Below are 16,567 nucleotides of genomic sequence, written 5' to 3'. Positions count from 1 at the left end.
AAATAATTACTTTTCTTAAATAATGGCATTGTATAATGCCTCCTTGCTGCCCTTCCGCAGCTGTCTGGTATTCTGTGGCAGTTCTGATGTACTGCGCATGTGTATGCCTACGCAGTACATCAGAGCTGTGGGCAAAAGCAATGGAGAAAGCAAGATCTCCATTGCTTTTTACTATTTTGCTATGTTAACTGGGTTTAGCATAGCGAGACAGCTTTAAAATAAGCTATTTTAAAGCTGTCTCGCTATGTTAAACCCATTTAACATAGCGAGACAGGTTTTAAAAAAAAGCAACGGAGAAAGCAAGATCTCTGTTGCTTTTTACACAGTGTCTCGCTATGTTAAAGGAGTTTAACATAGCGAGACAGCTTTAAAAAAAGCAATGGAGATCTCCATTGCTTTTTTTAAACCTGTCTCACTATGTTAAACTCCTTTAACATAGCGAGACAGTGTTTTAAAAAAAGACTTATACTAATGGAAAAAGTCCGGGTGACCAGACCTTTTCCATTAGTAAAGTCAATTTACAACGTGCATGCTGACCAATCAGCATGCATGTTTTGGAATATTAATAGGGGGTCATAGTATAATGGTATACAATCTACCAGTATCTGGACTACCTGAAATAAATTAAATTATGGCCTGTAAATTGAAAGTACACTTTGTTTAATTAAACTATATTTCTAAGCCCACTTACTATATTTTTTTCAGTAACATCCCAATATCCATTTCCAGGTCACTTTACAAGACATTGGCAGTAGTAGACTTGGCATCCTTCAGAACCCCACAGGCCCACGCTAATACTGCTAGCATTGTCCATTAAATGTAAATATTCATCCACTGTAAATGGCAAGAAGCTATGTCTTAAAAAAATCTACTTTTGGCATGCGTACCCAAGTATCAGGTTTTGAAACAAAGAAACATTCTCCACAGTCCGTAAGTCTCTGTCTTTAATAATCATCTACTGTTGCAGCACTCCCAACACATAAGCACACACATGCACACTAAAATCCCCAACATTTAAAAAATGACATTGTGCCCACTTGATTTGCCAGTATTGATGATCCGCCAAAGCTATGATTTCTGTTGTCCAATCTACCACTGCTTAGAACCCACCAATGAAAAAACAGTACTAGGTGCTTTTTTGTTTGTCTGAAAAAACAACACAACTTTATATGCTACAGTCCCACATAGTCAGTCCACTACTGACCCATTAACCCTAGGCCGCTTTCTCATTCTTACTCCCTGGAACTGCATTACCTCGGATGACTACTTTTATTTCCTAAGCAAAAGACGCAAACTGGAAATTGAGGCAAAAATCCAGACATTCTTTGAAAATCCATACAGTTAAGAGGTATGAGTTCATGTTCAATACAACACTCTCCCTGTCAGGAAAGCTGCAATTTAATGAAAGTGTACTTTTATTGTACAATATATTTGTGAGCTAACTTATGTTCAGCAGGTAGACTGATCATTGCTAGCCTCTTTGTGCATGTGTCTCTCTCTGTTATGCACACATATACGCACACATACACGCACACTCTTCTTCTTTCATGCACACAATTCTGCTTTCATGCATGCATTCACTCACTCCATACTTACCTATTAACACAGGTAAGTGCTGTCCCTTTCAAAGGCAACAGCGGAAAATCCATACATGAGTCCCTCTTCAGCGAGAACACACACACACACACACACACTGACTGTTCGGCGCAAAATAATGGCGTAAACACACTGACCCTTTTTTGGCTCAAAAACAAACCTAGAAGGGTGCTTTGGTGCATGCGTACACCGACATTAGCGTTACAGGTCACAGGAGCGAAAAACACAAAACAAAAAAGTGTTTTGGGTCATGCGTACATTGATGTTGCAGTTAGAGGTTGAGGGCCGCATGGAAGAGCTCTGAGGGCCGCATGCGGCCCACGGGCCGCAGGTTGGACACGTCTGAGTTAGAGGTTGAGGGCCACATGGAAGAGCTCTGAGGGCCGCATGCGGCCCACGGGCCGCAGGTTGGACACGTCTGATGTAATGTTTTCAGTTTGGAGACATGGGTTTCATTTTCCAGTTTTGCCATGTCTTGTTTTTTGGAGAACCTTTCAGTTTTAGTGTACTTGAGCAGCCTGGTGACCAATGGAATTTTTTTTTGTCTGGGGTGGGGTTGCAAAAGTTGCACACTGGTGGTATTAGCATCAGTCATTGTAAGTACTAGGGTCATGTCAGTAGTGGATAGATGAGACAAAAGTTTGGAGAGGGTGTCAGGATGTTTTGGTTAAAAAAGATCATCTTGGAGGAGTATGTGAGATTCATATTTTGAATGGAAAGTTATAGGGTAGTAGATACTGAAGGTAGGGGGAGGGTGAATAATGAGGTGATGGTATTAGGGTGGTAGTTTATTATGATGTATATAAATGAAAGGCAGTTTACTCTGTCATTTGGTCTAGCTGGCTCTTTTACACTTGTAGTAGTTTATGATTGGTAAGAAATTCAGAAATATTTTCTGCTCTTGGTCCAGGGAAGTAGCTTGGTGAGGTTCCAGTTGGGTTCACAGTTAGAGGTTAGCTGTGGATATATTGAATGTGTCTTTGTGCAGAAGCATTGCACTCCCACCTTGTCTTGTACTTTGCTCGGTATCAGATATAGACAGAAGTCAAAGCCAATGACAGTGGTCTCTGGCTGATTAAATATGCAGATGATTGCAGATTAGGAGCTGTCATTGAATCTCACACTGACACAAATGTTCTGCAGGAGGGGCTGACACAGACAAACAACTGGTGTCAGAGCCATGGATTAAAACTCAATGCCAAGAAATGCATAATAGTATCCTTCGGGAAGTCATCCATCCATGGTAACTATCATATTGACAACACAACCCATAGAGTTGACCCAGTAGTCTGGGACTGAGGGACACACATGGACAGTAATCTAACCTTTGATCATCATGTGTCTACAGTGGTGAGGAAATCATTCTATGTTGCACAACTTATAAACAAAGGTATGGCATCTAAGTCCAAGGAAGTCATTGTTCCACTGTACTCAGCATTCATTAGACCTATCATTGAGTACAATGCCACCTTTGGTATGTACCTAACCAGACATATCCAACAATTGGAATGTCCACAGAAGTTCCTCATTAAAGGAATACTAAGTAAGTAATATGTCCTATGCAGACCACCTGAAGGCCCTATCCCTTTATTCTGTTTCCTACAGGCTTTTGAGGGGAGAGCTATACCTGGCATACAGGGCATTGTCAGACCCCACTCTGATGGACATCCTGCATATCCACAAAACAAACAGCACCAGAATTACCTGTTCTAAAGACTTAAACCTGGCTTGTGATATAAATAGGACCTGCTGGAGAAATATATATGTATCCCAGAGACTACCCCGTCTATGGAGCAGGCTCCCCATCCATGTGAAGCAGAGTTCCTCCCTAACTCAATTCAAGTGCAACTTGGACAACTGGATGGGAAACCAGAAATGCATCCCTGGTTTGGCACCTATGTCTCTAATGGATACAGGTAACCTGTAATTGATTCATCTCCCAGGCCCATGCTTACACTTATCAAGGGTATCAAAACTTGTCAGAGATTTGGGATGCATGGCTAGGCTTAAAAAGGCCCTTGTGGTTGTTAGCCTAGTAAACCCCCTTGAACCTATATGCAGTGGTACCCAGTAAGGAAGTGGTAGATGTGGTGGTGGTGGTAATTTCTGAGCCAAGATTCTGTAGTGGCTAAAATGTCATGTGAATGGGTTGCAAGGATGTCTCTGAAATGGTCTAATATGTTTCTTGCATTCCTGGTGTTTGTGAGTTCACACAAATGGCTTTTGAGTTGGTGTAGTGGTGAGATGTGATGGGCAGGATTGTAATGGGGTATGGGAGGTTTTGAATGTTTGGCATGGTTAGAATGGGAACTGTGCTGACATATGGACTGAAGAAATAAAGCATTACTTTTAGTAGGCGGTAGATGTTAAACAGGGTTGGGAAAACATGGATTATTTGCTTTGAAAGTGTGAAACTTATCGTGATGTTTGTTTAGTTAGTTGCATTTATTCATTTTTTAGTTTTCAGTGAGAGTGTCGAACAGATAGTAAGACTGTTAATTAAAGAAGGTGGAGTCATTTTATAATTAGTGGGTGTGAGTTGCACTGTTTAAATGTGGGGATATGGTGGGTGGCTGAGGGGATGGAGGTGAGAAGAAAACGAAGCAGGGAGCACCTCCAGTGTTAGTGGAAGCCAATCAGTCTGTGCATATGCTGATGTGTCACAACATCCAGTGGGAAGGCCTATGGACATGTAAGAGCTTACAAGGTAAGCAATTATATTAAAAAGAAAAAAGGCAAAGATGATTTTGCCTGGGGTGATCCTTAAGAAAAAAATGTACCATTGTTTGTTACAGTGAAGGATGACAGGGTTGCACAGTAAGAACGCCATGAAGGGTAAATGTTAATTTGATGTAATGCAGGTATTTGAATTAAATGTCCAAATAACTAGGTACCTCCACACAAGCAACAAAACATTACAATTACAGGGTATTAGGGCATTATCTTTTCCCCTTTAAAATCTGCTGTTGATGAGGTTTTGGTTGGGCATGGGCAGTTATTTAAAGACCCTGGCATTAGGTTTAGATTATCTCCTTCAATAAGTTTTATATGTACAAATCCTTGTGGAGCTTAACAGGCATTAACTGTAAATAGTTGACAAAATCACACACTGTTCATTTTTCAAATTAAGGTTTCAAGAACAGTCATATAGTTTAGTTGTTTTACTTAACAGGGCAAATGTCAATTCTGAAACAGTGGGCTCTCATCTAAACAGAAAGCTGTGGGGTCTCGCAGGTGCAGCTTTAAAACTGTGATCTGCCATTCTTCAGAAATCCTCTGTACAGCAATGTGAAGGCTGCCAGCCTAGCTAGATAGAATTTTGTAAATAATTCTGTCATTATAAATATTAATGTAATCCACAGGCTTGTTCTACAAATGTAAAGGGAACTATGTGTTAGGATTAAACTATATGTTGCACTGAGCTTCAAAAATGTAAGCACAGTGCACCCTGCTGGAAGAAAGCTGATAAGTCAAGCATTTTATGACTGATCTCCAGCTGGGAGACAGGATGTCTGGACTAAGAAATTATTTCTATTATTTTAATTTAAGAGGTAATTACTAAGGTTTTACATGTCAAATGTCTTTTATTGCTGTGGCTTCCTGCAGGTGCAGATTATAGAAAGAAAGGTAAATTTTAAGTTTCTGTTAGCCCGGGAAACTAAATCAGAACTAAGAATGATGAAATCTGAAATGACTCAGCAGGACTGTGTTATTAATTTAAGGACAGAAAGAAAGGAGAGCATATTGGATTTTTGTCTGAAGAACATCCACTCACCAGCACTTGCTTGCTCTATAAGTAAGATATTTATTTAGAACAGTGATTTATCTTAGAGATAGATATAGCCAGATTAGTCTAGCTGTTTTCTATATTTATGTCAGACTATTCTACAGTATTATTTTAAAGCATTTTCCTGTGATTTCTGAACTCTGTAATGTCATTGTGTTGAACTAATAATATGTGTCTTGTGTTTTTATTATTTATTATTAAATATTTTTAAACCTTTCAATTGTAGCTGTTTTGTGTAGAAATAATTTAAGATCTAGATTACTTGCATGTATTTAGTGATACTGTGTTAAGCCACTCCAGAATATCTTTAGCCCTGGGTTACATTTACTATTTGGATAACAGTAATATTACACAGTGAAATTGGTCACCCTTTGGGAAGGACCTTATTAGTGGCTGATAAGAGTACTTGGTGACAGTGATTACTACCTTATAGCTTGGCAAGAGGGGGCATAGCTGGGGAACCTGTGCCAACCTTCCCCAGGAGTTTTTGTATGTTTGTATCTAAACCAAATCTCAAAGTGTATGTGTGCGTCAGCTACTTGGGCAGGGACATGAAGCACTGGTTGGACAGAGAGGGTACTGGAGGTTTTGGCTTGACTACTCGGCTGAGATATGAGACCTATAGCTGTTCCAGTGGGGAGTCTTATTGGGGATCTGGAGAGAAAGGGAGAAACCAGCCCCAGACCGACTGTGATCTCTGTGTGATCTTAAGGGAAATTGTACTTTACTGTGTGTGAACTTGTTATCCTTCCCAGTGTGGACGCCCCTCACTTGTGCTAGTGGTGAGGATTGAGGCTTCTTGATTACTGGGCCAGTGCATGGGAGTCACATATTAATTGTTTGGCAGTGGTGGGATATCCACATCAAATATTAATTGTTTGATTGTGGTGAGTTAGCAACATCACATACTAATTGGCTTGCAGTGATGTGGATAATGAATTCCTGTAGCTTGTGTACAGTGATCACTGAAGGTGTTTTTGTACTCTAAATCAGAAATGCAGTGAACACTCAGAGTTCAGATCACAATTGTTTTATTTCTTTTGTTAGCTTAGTTAGTCAGGGAGAGCAGGCAAGCATGTCAGCAGAGGAGTATGAATAACAGTAATATTACACAGTGAAATTGGTCACCCTTTGGGAAGGGCCTTATTAGTAGCTGATAAGAGTAGTTGGTGGCAGTAATTACTACCTTGTAGCCTTGCAGTAGGGGCAGAGCTGCAGAACCTATGCTAGCCTTCCCCGGGAGTGTCTGTGTGTTTGTATTTAAACCAAATCTCAAAGTATGTGTGTGTCAGCTACTTGAACATGAACACGAAGCACTGGTTAGACAGAAAGGGTACTTGAGGTTTTGGCTTGACTACTCGGCTGAGATCTGAACCCTATAGCTGTGCCAGTGGGGAGTCTTATTGGGGATCTGGAGAGAAAGGGAGAAACTAGCCCCATACTGACTGTGATCTCTGTGTGCTCTTAAGGGAAATTGTACTTTACTGTGTGTGAACTTGTTATCCTTCCCAATGTGGACGCCCCTCACTGGTGCTAGTGGTGAGGATTGAGGCGCTTGATTACTGGGCCAGTGCACGGGCATCACAAGCAATATGAGTAAGTTCTAGACAGAAGAGGGGCATCTATTCTACTGGGTCCAGAAAACTTGTAGGAAGCAGGAACTTAGCTGCAATAGAGACAGGGATGTCAGTAACATGAGATAAAAGATTCAGAAACTAAAGAGGGAGGAATGTGTTTAGGAATGCACTATAGTCAAATGGAAAGAGGCGGTGGGAGATAAAATGGTAGGTCACATGAGGAGAACTTGGAGGATAGGATGAAAATTTTGAGAAGGACATCAAGGCAACTAAAGGATATTTTTTTGGAAGGATATGCGAGAGGCTATGGTAGATTTGGAAAAGCTAGGATATTACTGCCTTGAGTACATACTGAAAGAATGTTCTTGTTGGAGCAAGTGGTGGGAAGTCTGGAGAAGTCCAAAAAAGCTGCAGAAATGTATGAACTGGTAATGAATGAATGCTCAAATGAATATTTTACTGGGAGACACAGTAAGAAAAGTTCTAAGATCAACTATTATACTTAACATACATCAAATGCAGTTATTATTCAGTTGATGGACTCATGATTCAATGTACAATGAAAACTAATCTAAAAATAGAAATAGGTTTAAAGCAGTTAGGCATAAACAGTGTGTAGAAAATAATAAAACAATTTAAGAAAATTTAAATAAGTATTTTCCAAGACAGAACAAAATATAATATAGACGGCAGTAATATTTCTGTTGCATCTGAGGAATGTAGTCTTATGTCTGGACTGCACGTTGGACATGTTTTGATATTTATTTATTGCATATGCTGCTGCAGTTGCCTGTTTTCTACAAGACACAAAAATGCTGTAATCGGGAAGTCAGATCATTAACCAAAAAAATGTAATTTTCCAGACTGTTATGTGATACGTTACCCACCACTCTATCAAAAGTACCTGAAGATGTAAGTGTTGGAGAAATTATTTTACTTTTTAAATTTAAGCTGAACTGCATTAAATATTGTTGATCTAAAAACTCCTGTTTTATGAAATGTAAATGCTATCTATTTATAATATTAACTACAATAAATGTGTTAACACATTGTAAATAAAGATCTTAGCCGAAACTAATTGAAAAAATTAGAAGGATCATATTCTGTTGAATTGCAAGTTGCTTTGTTTTTTCTTCTGTTTCAGGAGTAGATCCTCTGTTTGTTCTTCTCCTCTTCATCCTAATTTCTGGTTTCATCATGAGTGCTGTGGGCCTTGCACTGTTTCTCAGGTGAGTGAATCAGTAACTGATGTTGAAAAAGAAGAACTAGGTCCTGCTGATAGCAGTTCCACCATCATACCCTGATCAGTTTGCATCAGTTTACACTCATGTTTTGTTCTTGACTTTCTGTAAGAGATGTCACTGATTATGTACCAGTATCATGCTTCCATTTTCCCAGTACTGTGAGAAATGTCACAGATTTTGTACCAGTATTATGTTTCTGTTTTTCCAGTACAGTGAGAGATGTCACAGATTATGTAACAGTATCATGTTTGTGTTTTTCCAGTACAGTGAGAGATGCCACTGATTGTGTACCAATGTCATATTTTTGTTTTCCTGATGCAGTGGCTGGTGCCACAGATTTTTTAACAGGGTCATACTACTGTTTTCTTGGTGAAGGGATAGGTGCAGCAGATTTTGTAAAAGTACAAAGTTTCTGTTTCACTGGAGTAGTTGCAGGTACCCCAGATTCTTTAGCAGGGTTGTATGTTTGCTTCCTTGGTGAAGGGATAGGTGTTACCGATTGTGTACCAATGCCATGTTTCTGTTTCCCCTGGTGCAGTGGCAGGTGTCACAGATTGTTTAACAGGGCTGTATGTGGGTTTCCTTATTGCAGAGATAGATGTCACAGCCTTTGTATCACTGTCATGCATTCATTTCACCAGTGCAGTGAGAGATGCTACAGACTGTGTACCAGTGACATGTTTTTGTTTCCCCAGTACAGTGAGAGATATGGCAGATTATGTAACAATGTCATGTTTTCGTTTCCCTGCTGCACTGACAGGTGCCACTGATTGTGTACAGTGTTATTTTCATCCTTTCCCCCTGCAGTAAGTGATGCCACGGATTGCAGACCAGTGTCAAGCTTCTGTCTTCTCCTGTTCAGGGACAGGTGCCATAGATTATTTACTAATATCATATGTCTGTATCCTCACTGCAGTGATGGGTGCCATAGGTTGTGTCCTAGTTTCATGCTTTTGTTTTGTGGTTGCAGTGATAGAAGTGTCATGGATTGTGTAAATTGCCATGCTTCTGTTTCCCCACTGTAGTGATAGGCATTATAGAATGTTTACCACAGTCATGCTTCAGTTTCCTTAGTGCAGTGTAGGTAAGCCTAGAGTCATGGCATAATTAAGCCCATAGTCATAGCATTGTTAGACCCATAGCTACAACAACATTTGGTCCACAGTCATGGCAGTATTAAGCTCATAGTCACAACTGCATTAGGCTCATAGTCACAATAGCATTTGTCCCATTATCACAATAGCATTAGGCCCTTAGTCACAACAGCATTATGCCCTTACTCACAAGAACTTTAGGCCCTTACTTGCAACAGTGTTAGGCCCATAGTCGCAATAGCATTAGACTCTTAGTTACAACAGTATTAGGCCCATAGAATAGAATCAGTAAGAACTGCTGCATCATCACAGAACTCTCACCACAGAGTTCACAGGGTGTCTGAATGGAGAGATGATAAGTCTTCAAGCAAAGGAGAGTAGTATTGCTGGAAATTAATTCATCCTCAAGTCTTGATGAGTACATTCACGCGGTGGACCTTGTTTTTCACAAAATCTCACCAAGACAACACTGATATATAGACTATATTTTATATAGCAAATATTATGGACAGAAGTAGGTTAAAAAATAAAAAAGATAGCTGGGTGCACAAGACCCAGGATAAAAAAGTGCCCATTCCTGGTAGGTGCATTGGTGCCAGGAGTGGAAAAAAACATTAGTGTAGAATCCTCAAGAGATGGAAGCATTGCTACAATGGGGCCAGGCCAGCCCAGGGAGAGGATGGCCCCCAAGTTGCACAAGGAAGTAGCAGTCCACAAAAATCACAAAAACTGATGGTCCAAAAAAGAGCCATAAAGACGATAGAGTGGACTATTAAGGATAAGAAAGAAATTATGCATTGTTACTGTTATGCAAGAAGGCCAGAATTTCCAGGCAGAAGATATACAAGAAGATTAAGAGAGAAATTAGAGGAAAACATACTTCCACAAGAAAAACTGTCAGAAGCTTCAAATAAAATTTTTTTTCATTAATGCAAGGAATTTGTGAAAACATTATACAGACCAAGAAACCTTGAGCTGTTTGGAAAAAGAAGTGACTGTGGACGTGTAAAATATAAAGAACAATATCTAGAGACTTTTGAAAGGTAGAAAAAAGAAATATGGACATGGGAAAGAGATCTGATATCATACATTTATGCAAAGGAGAATGCCAAATTAATCAACAGAAAAAAAGGCAGTCCTAATAATATTTGAAGAAAAATACAGGCAAAGGCATCCAGATATCGAAAATTTCACAATAAAAAAAACATGAAATCACAAAGAGGCAACGTAGAAAAGAAGATTAGTAAAGTAGAAGTTAAACATAGAAGTTGAAGTTATGGAATACTTGCAAAGTGAAAGGTTAAGTATAGAAAGTCTAACACAGGTTATATCACAGCATGATGGAACAGCAAGTTCCCAAAGTAAGGAGAAACAGGAAGAGCAGGAGACATCTTAAAAATAAATATAAACATGGGAAAGAAAAAGAGCTTTAATATGGTGCAATATTTATGTAAAGGAGAAAGCAAACTAATCAATACAAAAAAGAGCAGCATCAAAGATATCTGAAGAGAAATACAGGCAAAGAAAATTTTACAATACAAAAAATAAGAAAACAAAGAGGAAAAGTAGAAAAAAAGATTAGTAATGGAGAAGTTAAAGACACAGAAACCTGAGGTTAAGGATTACCTGCAAAGTGAAGGATTTAATATAGAACTTATCAAATCAAACTTAGATAACATCACAGCAGGCTAGAGCAATGGATCCCCAAATTAAGGAGAAACCTTTGGAGCAGTAAATATTCTGATCATTTCCCATATGAAGATACTTTGGAGCTTTCCATAGGAAACCAGTACAAATGTTCAACAGGAGTTGCACAGCAAGGAAAGAACAGGAAACTGTGGCAACTCTGACACAGTTAATGTTGTGGTGATAGGCCAGTGAGGTTCCCATATGAAAGAGCAACAGATAACACAGGATAAAATTGAAGAGAATTTGGCAAAAGAAGATGCTCTGGAACTTTCTATAGAATGTCAGCAGGAAAAGGAGAACACAGAATGTATCCTCAGTTTAGAAGAAAATGATTTAAGAGAAGACTTGCTTGATTTAATAGAAGTGGACAGACATATTAAGATCAATGAAATAAATAGACTACAGAAAGTCAATAAAACCCAAAAAGTTAGACGTTTGATAAAAACAAATGAGCACAGTAATTAGGAGTGTCCATAGAGATTCATGTGATATAACAGAAGTAAATAGGATATATTACTGTGCAGCTAAATTGATAACAGATAAAGTCTTACCAGAAAACATGGGGTAGTAAAGAGAAAACTATAAAGTTATTAAGGCAAAATGTATCACTGTTAGAAAAGTATAGAAGAGGGAATAGATCAATAAAAATACTCAGAAAGATAGACGTGATAAAAGCAATGTGCAGTATCAAAACAGATTAGGATCTATCATGCACTACGACAAATAATAAACTAAAAATATCAACACGGGCAGAAAAAAGATATGCAGATAAATATGAAGGAAAAGTACAAAATAAGCAATTTATTGATGACCCAAAAAGTTTTATAGAGAATTGAGAAACAAGGCAAAAGGAATTGAAGCACCACCAAAAAAAGAAGAAATGTATACATTTTGGAGAAATATCCATTTAGATCCTGTGGAACATAACAACGATGCTAAATGGATAGAAAAAGTAAAAGTAAGAATAAGAAGTTTAAATGTACAGGATATGAAATGGGATGAAGTAATGACCAGAGAGATTGAAACAAAGTTAAGAAAAGCTCCTAACTGGAAAACCCCAGAACCAGATGCAGTACCTAATTTTTGACTAAAAGTATTATCATTTTTACATGCATATTTAGCCATCAGTAAGAACTATTTATATGCACACTCTGAACAGACACAGCCTGGTTAACAACAAGAAAAACAATACACCTACTTCAGAGTGAACCTGCAAGCTAGTCTAAAAACTATAGACTAATAATTTGCCGGGTCTATATCATGACGTTGAATGATAAAAATAGTGAATGCTCTTTTATCGAACACTAAAAACCAAAAGCAGTAAATGTCGAACACAAGGAACAATGATTTTTTTTTCCCAGGGGAAAAAAATCGGGCGAAGCCCCCCACCCCCAAGATCTCCAAGATTGCACCACAGTAGAGGATATGGCAAAGTCCCAAAAATGTCTCAGTGATTTTTTTTCCCTGGGAAAAAAAATTGCTATTCGTGTGTTTGGCATTCAGTGCTTTTGACTTTTAGTGTTCGATAAATGAACGTTCGCTCTTTTATCGTTCAATGTCATAATATAGACCTTAACTTGCCTTCCAACAACATATAAACTATACACTGAAATTGATGCCAATAGAGTTTATAGTCATTTAGAAGAAAATTCAATCAGTGCAATAGAACAAAAGAGTAATAAAAGAAAGTCATATGGAACAAAGGATAATTTTTTATTAAATAATTCATATTGGAGAACTGTAAAAATGGGAAGAATCTAAGTATGGCATGGACAGACTACATTCATGGATAAAAGAGCGCTTAAAAATGTATAAGATACACACTACACTGATCGATTACATTGCAGCGACCATGAGACAATGACCAACCACCTTGCAGTCAAGCCGTGATAAAGGACAAATGATTATTCCAGGGATAAAAATTTAAAGGGGATATTCTAGGGTGACTCTCTGTCACCACTGCTCTTTTGTCTTGCACTTAACCCATTAAGATTAGGTCAAGGTTACAATTTGGCTCCCAGAAAACAACAAAGTATAAAGACTTCTCCTCTTCTTTTTGTAGATGACTTAAAATTGTATAGTTCATCAGAAGAGGAACTGAAAGCTCAACTGCAAGTTGTCAAAACATTTTCAGATGATACAAGGAATGTCATTTTGGTCTTGATAAATGTGCAAAAGCAACCTTTAAAGCAGGAAAGCTGCAGCTTCAAGAAAACATTAGTTTAGAACAGGAATGTGATATAAATTAACTTGAGCTAGAGGCAGTGTACAAATATTTGGGAACTGATGAAGGATCAACAATAAAACATGAACAAATGAGACTAAAACTTAATAAGGAATATTTTAGAAGACTTAAACAAATACTGAAAACAGCACTGACTTCTAGGAAGAAAGTTCAAGCTATAAACCAATATGTCCTTCCTGTTCTAACTTACAGTTTTGGAGTGATTGACTGCCCTCAAAAGGTGCTTGATAGGTTGGAACGGAAAACAAGAAGGATGCTTCATGCTCATCAAATGATTTATAAAAATCACTGCATACCAAGACTATATATTCCCCAGTCTGAAGGAAGTATGGGCCTCCTCGAAATTGATTACATGTATGATCTGCAATCGTGGGGCTGCATACATATCTGCTGACCTCACAAGATCCAAACATAGTGAACGTTTTAAAACATGAAGAGAATAAGTCTAAGATGACTTCCCTGCTTAGTTTAGCAGAAGCATATTGGAGTCAAGAGGGAATGGAAATCAAACCAGACATAGATAAAAATCAGGCAGCAACTGAATGTGCCAAAAAACAAAAGAAAGAATATAATATGAAGGATCAGATGAGAAAGCAAGAATATAGAGAATGCATAAATAAAGCTGCAAGTATAGAAAACTCTTTGAAGACCCTAATGTTGATCAGGATTGAATGCAGGAATGGTTAAGGAGTGGTAAATTCAAACCAAAAGACAAAAGGTTAATATTGACGACCCAAGATAGCGGACTACGTACACATTGGTTTACAAAGTCCGTAGAACATATGGGAGAGACAGACAAATGTAAGTTTTGTAAAACAGAATTGGATATAGTCGCACACCTTGTTGCTGGTTGTGATATACTAATGGCAGAAGGACTGTATACTGAAAGGCATAATAATAAGGTAAGACTGTTGCATCGGGGATTGTGCAAACGTGATATTGAAGTAGCTGAAAAACACTGGAAACATGAGCTAAAAAGCATTGTAGATAATGATGAAGTTTGTATCACATGGGATCACCCAGTACATAGAGTTTAAAAAATAAATATAAGAAAAACAGATATAGTAGTCCATGAAAAGAAGACAAAAGTAGCACTGATTACTGAAATTGCTATACCCAGTAGCACTGATTACTGAAATTGCTATACCCAGTGGCTACAGTGTCTTATGAACAGAGGAACACAAAGTCATAAATTGCAAACAGAGATGAAGGCAATGTGGAAGAAGGGTACCCAGACAGTCCCAGTAATAGCAGGAGCAATGGGTCTTTTATAAAAAGAATTTACAATCATACTTAGATATGCTACTGATACACGTAACTCCATACAAATTGCAGGATTCATTACTAGGCACATTGCAGGTGCTGCACAGAGCACTTCTGGCTAACATCAAAGACTGAAACAATGCTAATTTCTTGAATGTTAATCATACTTTGACTTAAGAATGGGGTCCATTCCCATCATGATATTAGAAACCCAAAAGACTTGGAGAAATTTTAAAAAAAGAGCTCTCTGTCTGACACCACTAAAACCATGCAAAGGGATTTCTGTAGAAATAGATAGTGCTGACAAGGAAATGCCTGCACTCTTTTTTTAATTAATTTTTTTTTACTGTTTTCCTATAGCACAATGTGTGTACACATACATTTCATAACATGTAAAAAAAAACAAAAATGCCAAGTTTTGCTAAACCTGTGGCTGTCATAACCATTATTTCATTTCTCTGTTGTACATGCCTGTTGTGCATTGTGATTCATCTGTCTCATAGTGCCCAGGGCTCCTGTGAATTCACCCTCTTTCCCTCTCTAACCTTCATGGCCCCCTTCCATGCTTCCCCTTTAGTCCTCTTCCCCAACTCTCTTAACTTGCTGCGTCCCTACTTGCCACTTTCTTTTTCACCTCCCACCCACACTGCTTTTCCTCCAAAACATCTAAGCCTCTACATTTGTCTTCTCTCCAATATTTCCCATATGGACAATTTCTTGTCTCTACCTTGCCTGATTTTAAATTCTCTTACCAACTTCTGCATTGGTTTATTTCCTCTACCTATATTATTTTGTAGCTCAAAACTTTTTACAATATTTTGCTCTGCATTATTTTATTCCTCCCCTAGAATTATATTCTGTCTACTTAGTTCAGTGCTTTTTATTACCTTTTTATTGCTTTTCAAAAAGCACAACTCAATAATGATTTCATATCATCATTCATAACATATATAACTTCAGAGCTTCATAAGTTCAGTTCTGACTCTTCACACACAGTTCTTGACAGTTCTGCAACAGTTCTGACATGAGTGTTCTGACTTTAAGGCTATCACAGAACACTGACCCCTGAACAGTAGGATCATAAACCATACTCCCAGAGCAGTTGTACATACGACTCTTAAATGTAGCTGCCCATATCGCTCAACTGCACAGATTTTCTCAGAATGTCCAGATTTTTGACTCAAAATTTCGGTCTGTTCATCATAAAACTTAGTTTTATGGCAAATCACTGGAATGAGCTGAGGAAATGAAATCACTAAATAATGACATTCATTTGAGTTTCAGACTTCATATCCTTTAGAAATGCATTTTAACATAAACCCTGTTATTCTAGCTACTTTCTAAATTTATAAGAACAATATTTAACATCTGTCTCTAGGTTTGGGCCTTTCCCCCCATTATGTCAGGCTTTGTCCAGATTTCTTGGGCTAAAAGGTTGAGAGGTATGTATCTGCTTTCCTGATTAATTCTGACAGTTTATTCCATAACAGTGGAATTATTTGATTTAAATGAGAACTTCTTAAATTTCTAATTTGATAGTTAAAGACAAAATTTATATTACTGTATCTGTGTGTCTTAGAACTACCACAAACTTCCACATCTAGTAGAACTTGTAAGATATTACTGTAAAAAAGCCTGCATGCTAGTATCAGTTTTCTATGTATGTAATAATGTAGTGTGTAAAAATGACAGTGTTTACATTTTTTTCATATAATCAAGCTCTCTTACTGACAGAATTTGTTGGTGAATTTCTGTAGTATTAATTCTAACCTCTTCAATTGACCCACCCTATAGATATAAAAGGCATATTTATATCTTATTTATATGCCTTTTATATTACTACTAGATTATTAAATTTTGTTTTAGGTGAATATGGTGGGTCTATATTATAACATCGAAGTCTTAAAACTTCGAATGTTATAATATCGAACCCTATGCACTGAATGCTGAAAATAGCAAAGCTGCAGAATATCGAATACTTTCCTAGGGAAAGTATTTGGTGGGCCGTTTCTGCAGCTTCACTATTTCCTCGACTGTGGAGTGAAGGTTACGGATGAGATTAAGGTAAGTGT

General features: G+C 37.9%; 1 protein-coding gene across 1 annotated transcript in view; it reads left to right on the top strand.

Annotated features, from left to right (window-relative positions):
* The window catches only part of GUCY2D (guanylate cyclase 2D, retinal), a 1,710,150-nt gene that overhangs the window by 404,443 nt on the left and 1,289,140 nt on the right, over positions 1-16,567 (top strand). Inside the window, exon 4 of the mRNA XM_044076324.1 lies at positions 8,105-8,189. Within this exon, the coding sequence (XP_043932259.1) occupies positions 8,105-8,189 (85 nt within the window). The remainder of the gene's footprint in view (positions 1-8,104; positions 8,190-16,567) is intronic.

This window comes from Protopterus annectens, chromosome 7.part0 (genome assembly GCF_019279795.1).
Source record: "Protopterus annectens isolate FY-2018-M chromosome 7.part0, PAN1.0, whole genome shotgun sequence".
Lineage (NCBI taxonomy): Eukaryota > Metazoa > Chordata > Ceratodontiformes > Protopteridae > Protopterus > Protopterus annectens.
The sequence above is the reverse complement of the archived record's forward strand: the minus strand, read 5'-3'. Positions and strand labels throughout refer to the sequence as shown.